Here is a 14,164-nt window from a genome sequence, read left to right on the forward strand (position 1 = left end):
AAGAGTTAAAGTGCAGAGGGAAACACAGATGAGGAGTGAGAAAGTTGCCCCTGAATCTCTGAGCTGCTGCAGCCGCCCTGCAAGGCTACAGCGACTGAAATATGATAATCAGAACAGCTGCTCTGCGCTCCCTTCCACCAATCCGCGCGGCACAGGCTTGACGTCCCCGCGCCTTACGTCAGGCCAATGGAGATCTAGCCGAGTTGGAGCAGAGAAGTTTGAGTAAGAGATAAGCAAGAGACTAGTGCCCGATCAGCGCTGAGTCCGGCTCCGCAGCGCCTCTTCCAGTCCCACCACACGGGCCAAACTGGACTGCCCAGCGGCGCGGGAGAGGGCAGCGCCGCCCAGCCAGCAGCGCCTCGGGCCCGGGGGCAAGCCTGCCAATCTCTCACCCTTTTTTTTGTTTGTTTGTTTTAGCAACAGCTTTAAAACCTACTCTGGGGTCTTAAAAAGAAAGCGCACAGCACCATTCCACTGTGGACAATACCCCCTCTTACAGATATGGGAGACATGGGAGACCCACCAAAAAGTAAGGAGGCTTTTTTTTATACCGTTGTTGGAATCGATGTGCTGTCTGTTGTAAACCGTGTCAGGCAGGGAGCTAGCTGCTCTGAGCTGCTCCTCTGAACTTCCCCGGGCATGGTAGCGAAGGTGCCTTTGTTGCCATGCCTGCCTGCATGCTGTGTTTTAACCTCTTCTCCTTGCATTTCCATAGCCTCGCGTCCCGCTGGCTTTCAAGTTTGGGGCGCAGGCAGGGTTTTAATGCTGTCTCCAAACCTGGAGACTTAGCTGTCTTCGCATTGGACTCCATCGGGTCTGCCCGAATATACAGCGCCTAGCCCGTTTAGGTGCATTAGCATGAGGGGTGCGAAGGAGAGCAAGTGACAACTGTAATGATGCTGTCTAATCTTGCTCACAATACCGAGCGAGCCCTGTATTATACGGGAGAGGGGTTAACGGGAAGTACAAACATCCCCGCGTGCAGCTTCCAACGCTTCCAGCCAAAGCCTTTTTTAACACATTATATAGATGTATAAAATGATTTTCCCTGGAGCGAAAAAAAAAAGCAAAACGAGGGAGTTTGGGTCGCGTGCAAGGCTTGCAAAATTAGAAGCTTCACACCGAAGGCTGTTCAAAGCTGCGTTTCAACACACGTTCCGCCTCCTTTCTAAATGAGGCAAGGTTTTGATGGCACACTTCAATTACCATCCAAAAGTGCAATACTCTTTTTAAAAAAAATCTAAACCTCCCAGAGCACGCCCTATAAGGGATCGACACTAAAAGTGTGTTTATCTCTGTAGGAGAGTAAACGGTTAGTCAATCATGTATTTATTTTCATTCCAGAAAAACGTCTGATTTCCCTATGTGTTGGTTGCGGCAATCAAATTCACGATCAGTATATTCTGAGGGTTTCTCCGGATTTGGAATGGCATGCAGCGTGTTTGAAGTGTGCGGAGTGTAATCAGTATTTGGACGAGACCTGTACGTGCTTTGTTAGGGATGGCAAAACCTACTGTAAAAGAGATTATATCAGGTACGCCATTTACACTGTTTGATTATTTGGTTAGATTTTACTCTATGGAGACAGACAGACGGAGAGGGATTTTTTTTTTAAAGTTAATTCTCCAAAGGTACAAGGGGAAAAGTTCTAGTCAAGTTTATTCTATACATTAAAATGAAAAATATAAAACTGAAATTCAGAAATAGCCAGGGCTTGTAAGACCTCTCCTGTTAAAGCACGATTTCCCGCAGTGTGCCGGGATCCTAACAAAGCGGGATAGCATCTAAATATATTTCAAATAATATAGATATTCAGGAGCGGTACGGAGCTGGTCGCTTTTAAACACATACATGAAAAAATGCATCTCGGTGTGCTTTTGTACGTGTTCCAGGAAGGCAAAATGATATACAGAATAAAGACAATTCAAACATGTATGCAGTAAAAAAAAAAGGAACTGACAAATAAACCTAGTTAAAGCAGGGTCTATTAAAAAAAATAAAGTGAAGTTTACCGTTCAGTTCTGAAAGAAGATCCTTTTATTGTAAGGTTAAAAGATAGACTACCGTGTTTCTTTGCTAAAATAACTGGCATGTAATCTTTTTAAATATTAACCCGTTGGAGTTATTTGACTGCTTTTTCTTTCTTATCTTATCTGTGCTGATGAATTAGACAGAGCAGATCAAATTGCCCATCATCTGTTCGCGAACAATTGGGTATATTTAGATAATGGAACTGCTTCCTTCCTCACATTAAAATCTAGTCACTGATAAAATGTGAGAGTTGCCATTCCTAACACTATAGCGAAACCAAAGCAGAACTTTGGGGTGTTTATTATTTTTGCTCTTGGGTCATGTTTATCTATTGCTAGCCTTTAGTATCATCTGCTTGTGTTTGTGTTGTATATTAGCTATGTTGTATGGCCAAAACATTGTCACAGAAAAAGTTTCAGGGGTAAATATGACCCATTTAAGATACCTTTCTAGGTTCATCTTAATTCCGAATTAGAATAAACCACTTGAGTTCCTCCAATGCACAGATTATCAATAGTTGTTTTCTTAAAGCCACGTTGTGAAATTATCCTCAAAGTTTTGCAATGATGAGATCAATCCACTCCTTTCTTAGCTTTACTTTTAAACGTACCTGAGAGCGGTGGTTTTTTGGGGTTTTTTGTTTGTTTGTTTGGGGGTTTTTTTGTATTTTTTTTCTTAAACATTCTGCTTTGACTCTTCCCCAGTTTCAAAAGAGAAAATGTTTGGGAGTATGATCTGGTCATTTCGTTCCTGTGTGAATTTAATTGAGTAGGGGAAATTAACAAAGAATTGCAACTTTGAAAAGTTTCTGCAAAACAAATTTCATTTATTCAATGATTTTATTATTTAAAATAAAAGATGTACAATATGTGCTAGGCGACCTTGAATTAGACTCTGACCAAATACATAATTGTCAGACGTATGGGCAAAAATAACTTGTGTGTCTTTATAAGCTATAATATTTGGCGATCGAGCAGTTCTTTCGTTGTTATTTTTCATGAAATCTTATAATTCAGGAGTTTGTAGATCTGAATATAAATTGAATACACTGTGTGACACACACTCTGCTATACATACACACACAAATAAGGTATGATTATATGTGTGTGTATAGACACACATAGACAACACAGAGATTGTGTGTATTATAGAGGGTATTTGTGTGGGAGAGCTTATGTGTGTAGGTATATTCTAAACTATTGAGGAGTGTGTGAATACGGATATAAATGTGTGTGCATATATCTTCAGTACTATTCCAACTTGTCTTTTTAATCAAAGAAGTTAGCTAAATAATATTCAGTGTGAGCCGAGAACCGTGGAGCTGTGAAATATGACTCAGGACTACAGCTAATAGAAATATATCTCTGTCTATATAGATAGATATTGCTACCTGAAATGTCCCCCTCTTTCCATATCGAAGAGGAATCAAGCTACAACACAGTAGTTATTAAAGATGTATAAAACAAAGAGGCGAATTATTTGCTCGGTTGAAATACCAGTAAGGAAGTTTTCCTTTCATTTGTGTTTGAAGGTTTTGAAGGTTTAGCGCTCAGTTTAAGGCGGTGCTGGGGGGGGGGGGGGGGGGGGCCGGTTGATGGGGGGGAGTGGTAAAATGGAATTAGGAGAAGCGCTGGAACGCCACATCATTTAACACGTACTTTAATAGAAAAGTTACGCGACAAAAATAAGGCGGAAGGTAGAAAGAATCTAGAGAGCCGTAGTGCCTAGAAAAATCCCTGAACCCGGGAAGCTCCAGCAATTGGAAACCCTAGTGTGCAGGAGGCGGTAGAACTCCTGAAGGTTTCCTTCAACAACAACAACAACAACAACAAAGAAGTGAGGCTAATAGGTTTGTGTTTGTGCAATGGGTGTCACTCTCTGTCATCCTAGCCAGCCGTTCTTTTACCTATTGCGCACAAGCGGAGCTCTGGACTCCTGGACCAGTCTGGGGCAGCCGGCGCGCCTTTAGCCCAGTGTGGGTGCCCAGTGCCCCCCCGCCCTCTTTGCAGGGCAGGCTGGGCTCGGGGGCAGGAGAGGGGTTAGGACAATCCTCGCTGAGTTTTTTTGTTTCCCCCCCCCCCCCCCCCCCCCATGGTGCTTACGGCGGGGGCGGGGTGGGGGGGAAGGGTGGAGGTCTCTGAGCTCTGCTGCTTTCTACAGCAGCGGGATCCGGGCACCGGCGGTAACTGAATCCGTTTTATTCCTTTCGCCTTCTAGCTTCTGTATGGTAGAGGTTGTTTAACTCGCGTGCTGCGTGTGGAGCGGGGCCAGGGACTGCACACGAATGGGGGTGAAACCTCTTCTCTCCTTCTTGTCTCCGGGCCGGGCCCCGCTCAGGTTATACGGCATCAAGTGCGCCAAGTGCAGCATCGGCTTCAGCAAGAACGACTTCGTGATGCGAGCCCGCTCCAAGGTGTATCACATCGAGTGTTTCCGCTGCGTGGCCTGCAGCCGCCAGCTCATCCCAGGGGACGAATTCGCGCTGCGGGAGGACGGCCTCTTCTGCCGAGCCGACCACGACGTGGTGGAGAGGGCCAGCCTGGGAGCCGGGGACCCGCTCAGCCCCCTTCATCCCGCCAGACCGCTGCAGATGGCAGGTACTCCTCCAGCCCCGAGAGAGAGGGGGAGAGAGAACCGCTGCGACTGCAGGCCACAGCCGCTCTGTGCATCCATCGGCTGCCGCAGCAAGAGCGGCCAGGGCTTTGTTCCTGTCCTTCATTCATTCCGCTGCCTCCCTCTTGGGTGTACTGTACAGCCGTGTAGACATATATGTGTATGCATGCATATGGAGTGGGCTATAGAAGACCTGTGTGCTGTGGTGACCAGGCCCAGCTGTAGATCTCTCTCTAAAGGGATGTGTTCCTATAGAAACATACATTCTAGAACCGCACACAAACTCTCACTATGCATATATACACATCTGGATGGCAATACAAGGCTCAGATGACAATAGAATGGCTATACACACACCTGTCTATGTATGTGTGTGTATATATACACACACACACACACCCGCAGGCAGACACATTTTAGCTATAGCTATCTCTAAAACATTTTAGGTGTGTATGTATTTGTATAAACGCTACATATAGAGAGCTTATATAAATACTTGAGTACACACATATATATATATAGGTCAGTATTAAAACCATGAAAGCTAGTGGTTTCATTGGAAGTACATAGCTCAGGTATTGTACGTGCGTTTCTCTAATGAGAGACCTGGGAGTACCAGTGGACCCTTTTGGACATAAATTTCCTCCTTTGAAAGTGGGACAAGAGAGAGAGAGACTCTAATGTGTATTTAGCACTTCAGTATTAAGGCATAAAATCCTTTTCATTAATTCCCCTCTACCCCTCCAAAACATTTGGAACAGCTTGTTTTAGAACCTAGGTAGAAAAGGGGGTCCGAAAAGACATAGACTACTGGCGAGCACTTGGGCTGTAATTTAAAACTGTCAACAAGCTAATCTTCACTAATTGCCTTTTAAAGTGATTCTGCCTCCTTGAAACGTTTTATGTGATTTGATGAGAATTTCATCTCAAACTCTGCCTTGTAACTTTAGCCTCGACCCAACATCCAGGTTTACTTACACTTTTAGTTGTCCACATGGACATTAGATATTTATAGAAGCTAAGCTTTAGGAAGGGGAACATCTTTCACAGACAAATAAGGTTAAACAAGGCAAGGTTGGCATGGAGAACTGCTGGTCAGGTAACTAACGCTAAGGGATATTTACAAACCCAGCCATGTGCGTATTTGCCTCTTCTGAACAGTTTTCAAGTGACCTATGTGTCTATTGCAGAGGAACATACAGCTTCCAGAATTTCGGACAGATTATGCACAAACCTTCAAGCATATTTGTGCATGTCTTATAAGGAATATTATGTCTGCAGATACAAAATTACCAGCATTGGGGGAATCTTATTCTGTCTTCATCGAATAGTATCTTTACTGTTTTGTTGTGACAACAGGAGAAATAGAAACCCGATTTTACAGTACAAAACTGAACACTCGTTGGCCAAATTTGTAGTATGTTTTCCCCCTTTATTTTTGGTCAAATGACATTTAGGATATTCTGATAAAGTTCATTTCTGAAGAAGAGCGTATGTGCAGTAAAAGTAAAACGCTGCATACTCCTGATATGACAATGTTCATTTGGTTGTATTTCCTGACGGTTTCCATGAAAACAAGCAACTGCCATGCTTCCCTCTCCCCTTTTCTGATTTTGCAATGTGTCTGGATTTTTAAGGGACAAAGTGACATAACTTCACGTTGAAGGTCCATTCTCCCCAACAGCCCCTCCTTTGGGCTCTCAGGATGTGTCTTTCACATACAAGGGTTTCCCCGCAATGTACACGATGAAATCCGTTTTTGGGTTGCCCGGAGGAGTGCTGTAAAACCGGCGGTAGGCTGGGGCATGTAACTGTGCTCAAGGTGTCAGGCCATGTTGTGGCAGAGCCTACGTGCAGGAAGCAGCCACACAAATTATGCAAAGTGCTCCCGATTTTAACTTTTAAGCTAAATAGCTGCTTTTGTGGTTTCTCCATAAATAAATAAATAAATACTCCCTCCTATGCCTATTCTGAAGCAGAATATCCCTTGTCTGTCAAAGACAATAAATACAGGGTTGATCTTCAGTTCTGTTTTGTTTTGTTTTGTTCCCCCCCCCCAAAAAAAATTATGTGTCTGTACAGTAGGAAATGCCAATTGTGGTGTGATTCCACCAGCTCGCAGGGAAGAGATGACGGCAGGAACTCAGAGCTGAATGCCTTAATGGCCTTTTCAGTAAGGATCTGCCCCTTAGAGTCTCTACAGATTCTCTGTCTCTTACTTATGGGGATCCTGTTCGTTCCTCCCCCCTTCCCTTACAGCAGAACCTATCTCTGCCAGGCAGCCAGCTCTTCGACCCCACGTCCACAAGCAGCCCGAGAAGACCACCCGAGTCCGGACTGTGCTTAATGAGAAACAGCTTCACACCTTGAGGACCTGCTACGCTGCCAACCCCAGACCCGACGCGCTCATGAAGGAGCAACTGGTGGAAATGACTGGCCTCAGCCCGAGGGTCATCAGGGTCTGGTTTCAAAACAAGCGATGCAAAGACAAAAAAAGGAGCATCATGATGAAGCAGCTTCAGCAACAGCAGCCCAATGACAAAACTGTAAGTGGGCTGCAGCCTGTGATCCTAATGGAACGTTCCTTCCTGCAGTCCTTTGATCTTTACATTGTGCCGAGACCACCTCGGACCGTACAGCTTTGGGGTTTGGTTTCGTCTGGGCAGATAAATGCCGCTGATGATGTGAGAGCGCCAGTGTAAGAAAGTACAGAGGTGGCACAAGCTGGTTTGCCTTCAGATTACTGTGAATATCATTCCTGCATCCCGTTGTCCATGCAATTAAAATAGACCGTAGAGAGCAGATTACATAGCCTGCTCAAGCGGTCACGTCTTTTTGTGGGGCTCAGGATTCAGGGTGGATTAGAGTAACTTCCCTGCAGTGTGAGTTGTGACCCGTAGAGTGCAAGGGATGTAATAAGAAGAGCATTGTGTAATATTTATTTTGTAAATGCAACGGACTCAACGGAGAGACGCATTCCTCCTCTTCAATGGGTTTACATGGGAGTCAAAACCACAAATCCGATGCCTTTTCTTAGCACTTTCTATATTATAATGTGCACAGTGGAATAGGTGAGCAACTGTTCCTACTGTAGCAAAAGTCAATGCAAAGGGAAGATTTTGATTTGTCATCCTAGTCCCAGTATTTTCAACATTATATATAGTTACATATGTGTGCATACGCACACATGATGAAAACAAGCTGTCTGGCATTTAAATAGCAAGTTTTTAGCAAAAACAAGTTGCCTTTCTCCATTTTACAACCTTTTTTTCCTGCTAGACCCTTTCAAGAAGAGACAAGGTGGGCGAGGTAATATCTTTTATTGGACCAACTTCTGTTGGTGAGAGACACGAGCGGCTACTATTATTCAGTGTATTGACTGACCTGAAAACGACTATTAATTCATAAGGCTGCCTAGTGACGTGGAATTTAAGGAGTTTCATTTTACCGTGTTAGAATGCAATAAAACACAATGTTATCAGCACAATATTCGACAAGGCTCCGAGTCATTTTGTACACAACAGCGTAGCATTTAGAATACACAAAGGTTTTCAAAAGCTACTCAGGCACCCGAGGTTGGTAGCATAGAGGTTATACAAGCTGGTTAAGGTCAGACAGAAAACCAGCCTGGATGCAAAATACAAACCCAGGCTTGTTAACAGTTTCTTGTTCCATACCATGCATCGCCAGGCAGTGATATTTGGCGCAAGGGTTTAATAACCTTTTAGGCAACCGGGCGAGAAGAAATACAAAGATTAAGGAGAAAGAAAATAAGCATCCAGTGTGATAAATGCAGAAATAGGCTGACCTATAGTAGAATAGAGTAAGACATTCACAGATTAACTAAGTAAATAAAGGCGACTGTATAGATAAGATAGAAAAGCAGTTTATTGACTCAGCGCTTATATACAATAAAGTTAACAAAGCTCATTAACATCTTTTGGTCGCTTGTTTACAGAATATTCAAGGGATGACAGGAACTCCTATGGTGGCTGCTAGTCCTGAGAGACATGATGGGGGTTTACAGGCTAACCCGGTGGAAGTGCAGAGTTACCAGCCTCCTTGGAAAGTACTGAGTGACTTCGCATTGCAGAGTGACATAGATCAACCTGCTTTTCAGCAGCTAGTAAGTGTTAGTTCCCAGAAGGAATATGCTATTGTGTACACGGGGCAGTATATTGGGTGTTCGCTAAACTTGGTGTATATGTGTTGTGTGCATTTCAGTGAGATGCCAACCCCAGACTAATCCTGATATTTGCATTGTTGCAATATGTCAATACATAGAATAAAACTGATTTTATCGGCTTGATCCAAAGCCCACTGAAGTCAACAGAAAGGCTCCTATTGATTTCAATGGGCTTTGGATCAGGCCTATAAACCAGGTCTGAAATAGTAATTAAGATAATTTTAGTAATAAAAATTAAAAGGAAATCTATGGAGGAGACTAGGAGCATTCAAATTACAAGCAATTCATCATTTTACTCTTTGTAAACTTAGAACAGCAATTACTAACATTAGGCCCACATTTTTCATTTTGCCTATGTAGTACTGAATTGACTTCAACTGCATGAATATAATGTCAGTCAGACAGATGAGATTGTTAAATCGGGGGTGGGAGGGAAGTGCAATGTAGCTAAATTGCCTAAATCTTTAAGTATGTACCTCTAGGCAGATATTTATATCTACCCCTCTGAAATTATATCTTATACTTTATAAAGGGAACTGTTATTGCATATTCATATGCCAAAGCCAAACAATATTAATGGACTGCCTTAAACCAACAAGAAGACAGAAATTTAAGAATAAATTCTGTTCTTAACTCACTTCCTTATGCCTACGTCATTTGGCAGCTCATATGGGACCATATCATCTGCAATACTTAGGCCCAACAAGGTGAATTAAGGACAGAAGTTCAACCTTAACTCAATTTCCTGGCCTAAGTGTGTTTAAACCAGATCTTTAAAATAATAAGGTATGTTATGTATGGTTTTTCAATGATTCACAGTGATAATACATAATAATGAAATATCATAGATGTTTTTGATTGGTTGGGCAATTTCTCAAAATGATCCCTTGGAAAATAAAAATAAAAGTTGGTAGTACCAATGTATATTTCCAGACCTTTCACTCTAGTGACACCCACTCATCTTGATGATGTTTTTTCTCCTATTCTGATGTTGAAAAATGAATTTGTTCCATTTGGAATGCTATGTCCATTTGGAATGCCTGTAATTTCGCAGCTGTTCTGACTGGATGCTTTGATACAGATCATCTTGGTTCTAGAGCAGCTTCTAGTCTCCCTGCTTAAATTAAGCCATCAGGTGTGTGGAAAAACATCCAAAGAAACAACAACAACAAAAACCAAACCAAAACATGTCATGCTTTGTCTACTTTAGTTGTTATGGGTTAATGGCACAAAAGATCTTTAAGCCCTGGGGTGACTGGCCTTTGGTGGGGACTAGGTCTAGCAACAGAGTTCAATATCTTGGGATGTAATCAGAAGGCAAAATTTTGCACTATATTTTTTATGTCAGCTTGACCAAATATAGAGTATATAGAAAAATAGTTAAATAAGGAGTGTTTTGGAGCATGGACCTGATGTAGTGGCTGGTGAAAATCTCTGAATTATAGGAAGGGCCTTAATCATAGAATCTTCTAACCGAGAGGGTGCAAACTGAATTGTGGGTGTATTAGAAAGGCTAAGCTCTCCAAATTATGGACGTTGTAAGGCTAAGATCTGATCAACTAACAGTGGCTTTGGTACCCTTTTTGCCTAACTGACTCATTTAAAACAGTCCCCTGGAGTTCCCATCACCTTCATGGAAGAAGATGGCTTGTTAAAAAAGAAAACTCTTTATGCTCATAGAGCTTTGTGCCAGTTTTTATTGTATTATGTACCATAAAGAAGAACAGGAAGGAGACTTGCAGCTTGATGCTAGAAAACACATAAAGTTCTTAAATAATTAACTGCAACATACTGTTGGGAATTCCCCCACAATTAGATCTTCTGAAAGACTTGAGAAAAGAGTCCTCATTATTAACAATTTCGGATTTCCCCCCTATTTTGTTTTTAGAAAACAAACTTTGTTTAGTGAATTGACTTAGGGGCTGATTCAAAGTCAAATTCAAAAACCCCATTGATTTCATTCAGATTTAGATGATACCCTTAGTAGGACATGTTGTTTATGTATTTGTATTTCTTTTTCTTTTCCTGCTGCCTTTAATTGTCAAGTATGATAACTACATTTGTAACCTCCCCTCCCACACTTTTTTTTTTCTTTTGGGCAGGTTAATTTTTCAGAAGGAGGACCAGGTTCCAATTCCACCGGAAGTGAAGTAGCATCAATGTCCTCTCAGCTCCCAGATACACCTAACAGCATGGTAGCCAGTCCTATTGAGGCATGAGGAACAATTCATTCAGATTTTTTTAATTATTATTTTCCCCCCTGCTGGAGAGAGTGGGGAAGTTATCACGCTGGGACTCTGAAACTTAAAAGTATTTAACAAACCTGTAATGAACCTAGCAAAGAACGCTCCATGAAATGCACGGAGTCCTGTTATAAATGACAAGGTGATATGGTAGCAACACTGTGAAGACAATCATGGGATCTTACTAGAATAATAATAATTTAAAAGAGTAAATAAACACACATGATATCCAGTGATCACAGGAGCATCGAAAAGACGTTTTTTTAAAACGTAGAGGATTTGTATTCGTGGATCTCAGAAAAAAAAGAGAAGCATCTTTTCATTTGACTGAACATATTAGAAAGAAACCAAGATAGAGAGACTATCTATCTAGTCCATCTTAATCCGAATGGTGCTGTTTCTTATTGGTCATTACCTTGCCAAAAAGGAGCTCCAATAAGTTTCACAACATCAGGAAAAGACAATCTAGCCCCGTGGTTGAAAGATTCATTGCAGGAAGCTGGAGCTGCATTGATTTGCAATGTTTTTTTTAGTTGACTCTTAAGGGGTTGTTTCCTGGGTCTCTTATAGCATGTACTGTAGCTGGGGTTTTGGTTTTGGTTTTGCTGAGATCCATCCTCTATCGAGAAGTCTGAAGCGACTTTAAAAATAGGTTTTTGAATTCCTATTTAAAAACCAACTTATAAAGCATTGCAACAAGGTATACCTCTATTTTGCCACAAAGCGTCTCGGGATTGTGTTTGAATCGTGTCCGTCCAAGAACTTTTTCCCCCCAAAGATGTGTATAGTTATTGGTTAAAACGACTGTTTCTCTCTCTCTCTCTCTCTGGAAATAAATAGGAGGAAGAAAAAAAAGAAAGAAAAAAATTTTGTTTGCTCTTGCATTGCAAAAATTATAAAGTAATTTATTATTTATTATCGGAAGACTTGCCACTTTTCATGTCATTTGACTCTATTTTTTGTTTTTGTTTGCTGAAGTAAAAAAAAAAAAAAAGAAAAGAAAAAAGAAGAAAAAGGTTGTACCGTGGTCTTTGAATTATATGTCTAATTCTATGTGGTTTTGTCTTTTTTTCTTAAATATTATGTGAAATAAAAGCGCCATATGTAGAATTATTATATCTTCAGGACTATTTCACTAAATAAGCGTTTGGAATAGAGAAAATAATGAGAAAATTTCCCTCTTTTCTATATTTACAAGTTCGCAGCTAAATACCTGAAATAAAATATTGCATGCAAAGCCGATCGTTACTGAAATACTGTGAGTGTGATATTTTATTGCAAGTATTAACGACCAGCTTGTAAATTTCAGTTTCAACAATTGGATCAGGACTAGTTTGATGCCTTAGCATTCAATTGATAACATTACAAGCTTTCCCTTCCCCCTCCTCTCCTACCCTTTAAAAGTGATACTTCTCTAGGAATGACCAGACATAATGTTAAGACACCTAAAGAACTGACATAGCCAATGGAGCTCAGCTTTTCTGAGTTCTATTATTTAAAAAAATAATAAGAAAGTGCTGTATACCAAAGCCTCGTTGTTAAGATTGCTGAAGTGACCTGTATTTAAAGTGTAAGCTCCTGATAAAAGGGACACCTTTTGCCTAGTAAGTCAAGTATGACTATTATTTATCAGTGTCTGCTGTCAGAAGGATTGAAAAATGCTGCAGGAGGAATAGATTTGAGGGGTTGTTGCTGTGAAATCTCACGATTGGTGTTTCTTATTTTCTTTCGACTTCCTTTCCCCGCTGCCCCCACCTTTTCTTCCTTTTTTTTTTTTTTTTTTTAAATTTGAGGGGGAGGAGATGGAAGGTGGTGGTGAAAGCTAGAAAAGTGGGCGATTTCTTGGGTGGGAAAGCAGAAAACCACAGGAAAGGGTCGCTTTTTGCTTGTTTTCAAGTATTCCCTCGTGCTCACAGCCATTACAGGACAAAGGCTCGCTTTAAAAAAAAAGATCCTTAACAACTGGAATACACAGAGATTTTTAGTCTGATAAAGACAAGTTGGTTTGCATGACGGTTTCTCCAAAGCTTCATGTTTTCTTAACATAATCTTATTTTCTCTCAGCCTCCCTCCGCCCCCCCCCCCCGCCCCATCAACCCAGCCCACCCTGAGCTAGTGAAGTTATAGACAAACCATTTCGACGCGGGGTGGGGGAGGAGTTAAAAGTCTAATACAAGGATTTCAATCATCCTGATTAGAAACTGGATTCATTTTGTATGCTCAAGTGTAATACATTTTTGAATACTTGATAAATATTTAAAATAAATATGAAATCTACCTTAAACTGTGTGAGGAGTAACACTTGTATTTTCATACAGGATCGCAGGGTTGGTAAAAAAAATTTTTTTGGGGGGGTAGGGGGGAGAGAAGAGGTGAGGATGTCATTATGCCATTTGGTCCAATGCACGTTTAAATTGCTTCTACTGTTGAAAAGAGGGAATTTCGTACTCAGCTCCCAGTTACAGGGGAGCATCTCTCTCCGACCTTAAAGTGTGGTTAAACTGGGCCCTTACATTTGTCTTTTCTTTCGCCCTTTTCTGCCAAACCGGGCTACACAGACTCACAATGTGGACAAAGGAAACAAAATAACTTCTCACTGCAAACGTGGGGAGTAGGATTGCACTAGACTTGCTTGTTGATTGATATGTTTAATTTGTGGCAAACGCTCCAGCTCAGCCCTCCTTGCGCAAGAAAATCTCCCACTTAAATCAAAGTTGGGCCAAACCGATCACGATTAGTCATAACATTGCTGAGAGTTAGAATACTCCGGACTAATAGTTTCTGGACAATAAAAAAATCGCAAATCTCTTATTGTTCTGGATTACAAGGCTTTGTTTTGAATTTCACTGTTACTTATACACGATTCATGTTTGAATTTTACATTTCTAAGTAGCCACGTGTCTCTAAGTCATGTGTGCAATAGTTCATTCCAGTTTGCAAAGCTTCCGAGTATTTGTGGCAATTTGACTCTTTGATGTGAAGTTAAAATGTGTAATTATTTTTCCTTGCGAAAAAATAATCCCGGACTTTTAATATTTTTTATGGAATACTTTAAAAGGAGTCTTCTGGAGTTGAAATGAAATTTGTCAAT

At 41.3% G+C, this 14,164-nt stretch overlaps 1 protein-coding gene across 1 annotated transcript; it reads left to right on the forward strand.

Moving 5' to 3' along the window:
• The first annotated feature begins 432 nt into the window (after window positions 1-432).
• Window positions 433-12,801, forward strand: ISL1 (ISL LIM homeobox 1). The gene is made up of 6 exons (XM_067545679.1): window positions 433-529; window positions 1,345-1,534; window positions 4,369-4,628; window positions 6,904-7,190; window positions 8,603-8,770; window positions 10,933-12,801. The coding sequence occupies exons 1-6, from the start codon at window positions 502-504 to the stop codon at window positions 11,047-11,049; spliced, it is 1,050 nt and encodes a 349-aa protein (XP_067401780.1). The 5' UTR covers window positions 433-501; the 3' UTR covers window positions 11,050-12,801.
• Window positions 12,802-14,164: the final 1,363 nt, after the last annotated feature.

Source organism: Emydura macquarii, unplaced genomic scaffold (assembly GCF_026122565.2).
Source record: "Emydura macquarii macquarii isolate MOO-44397 ecotype Brisbane River unplaced genomic scaffold, CSIRO-AGI_Emac_v2 contig_1045, whole genome shotgun sequence".
NCBI lineage: Eukaryota > Metazoa > Chordata > Testudines > Chelidae > Emydura > Emydura macquarii.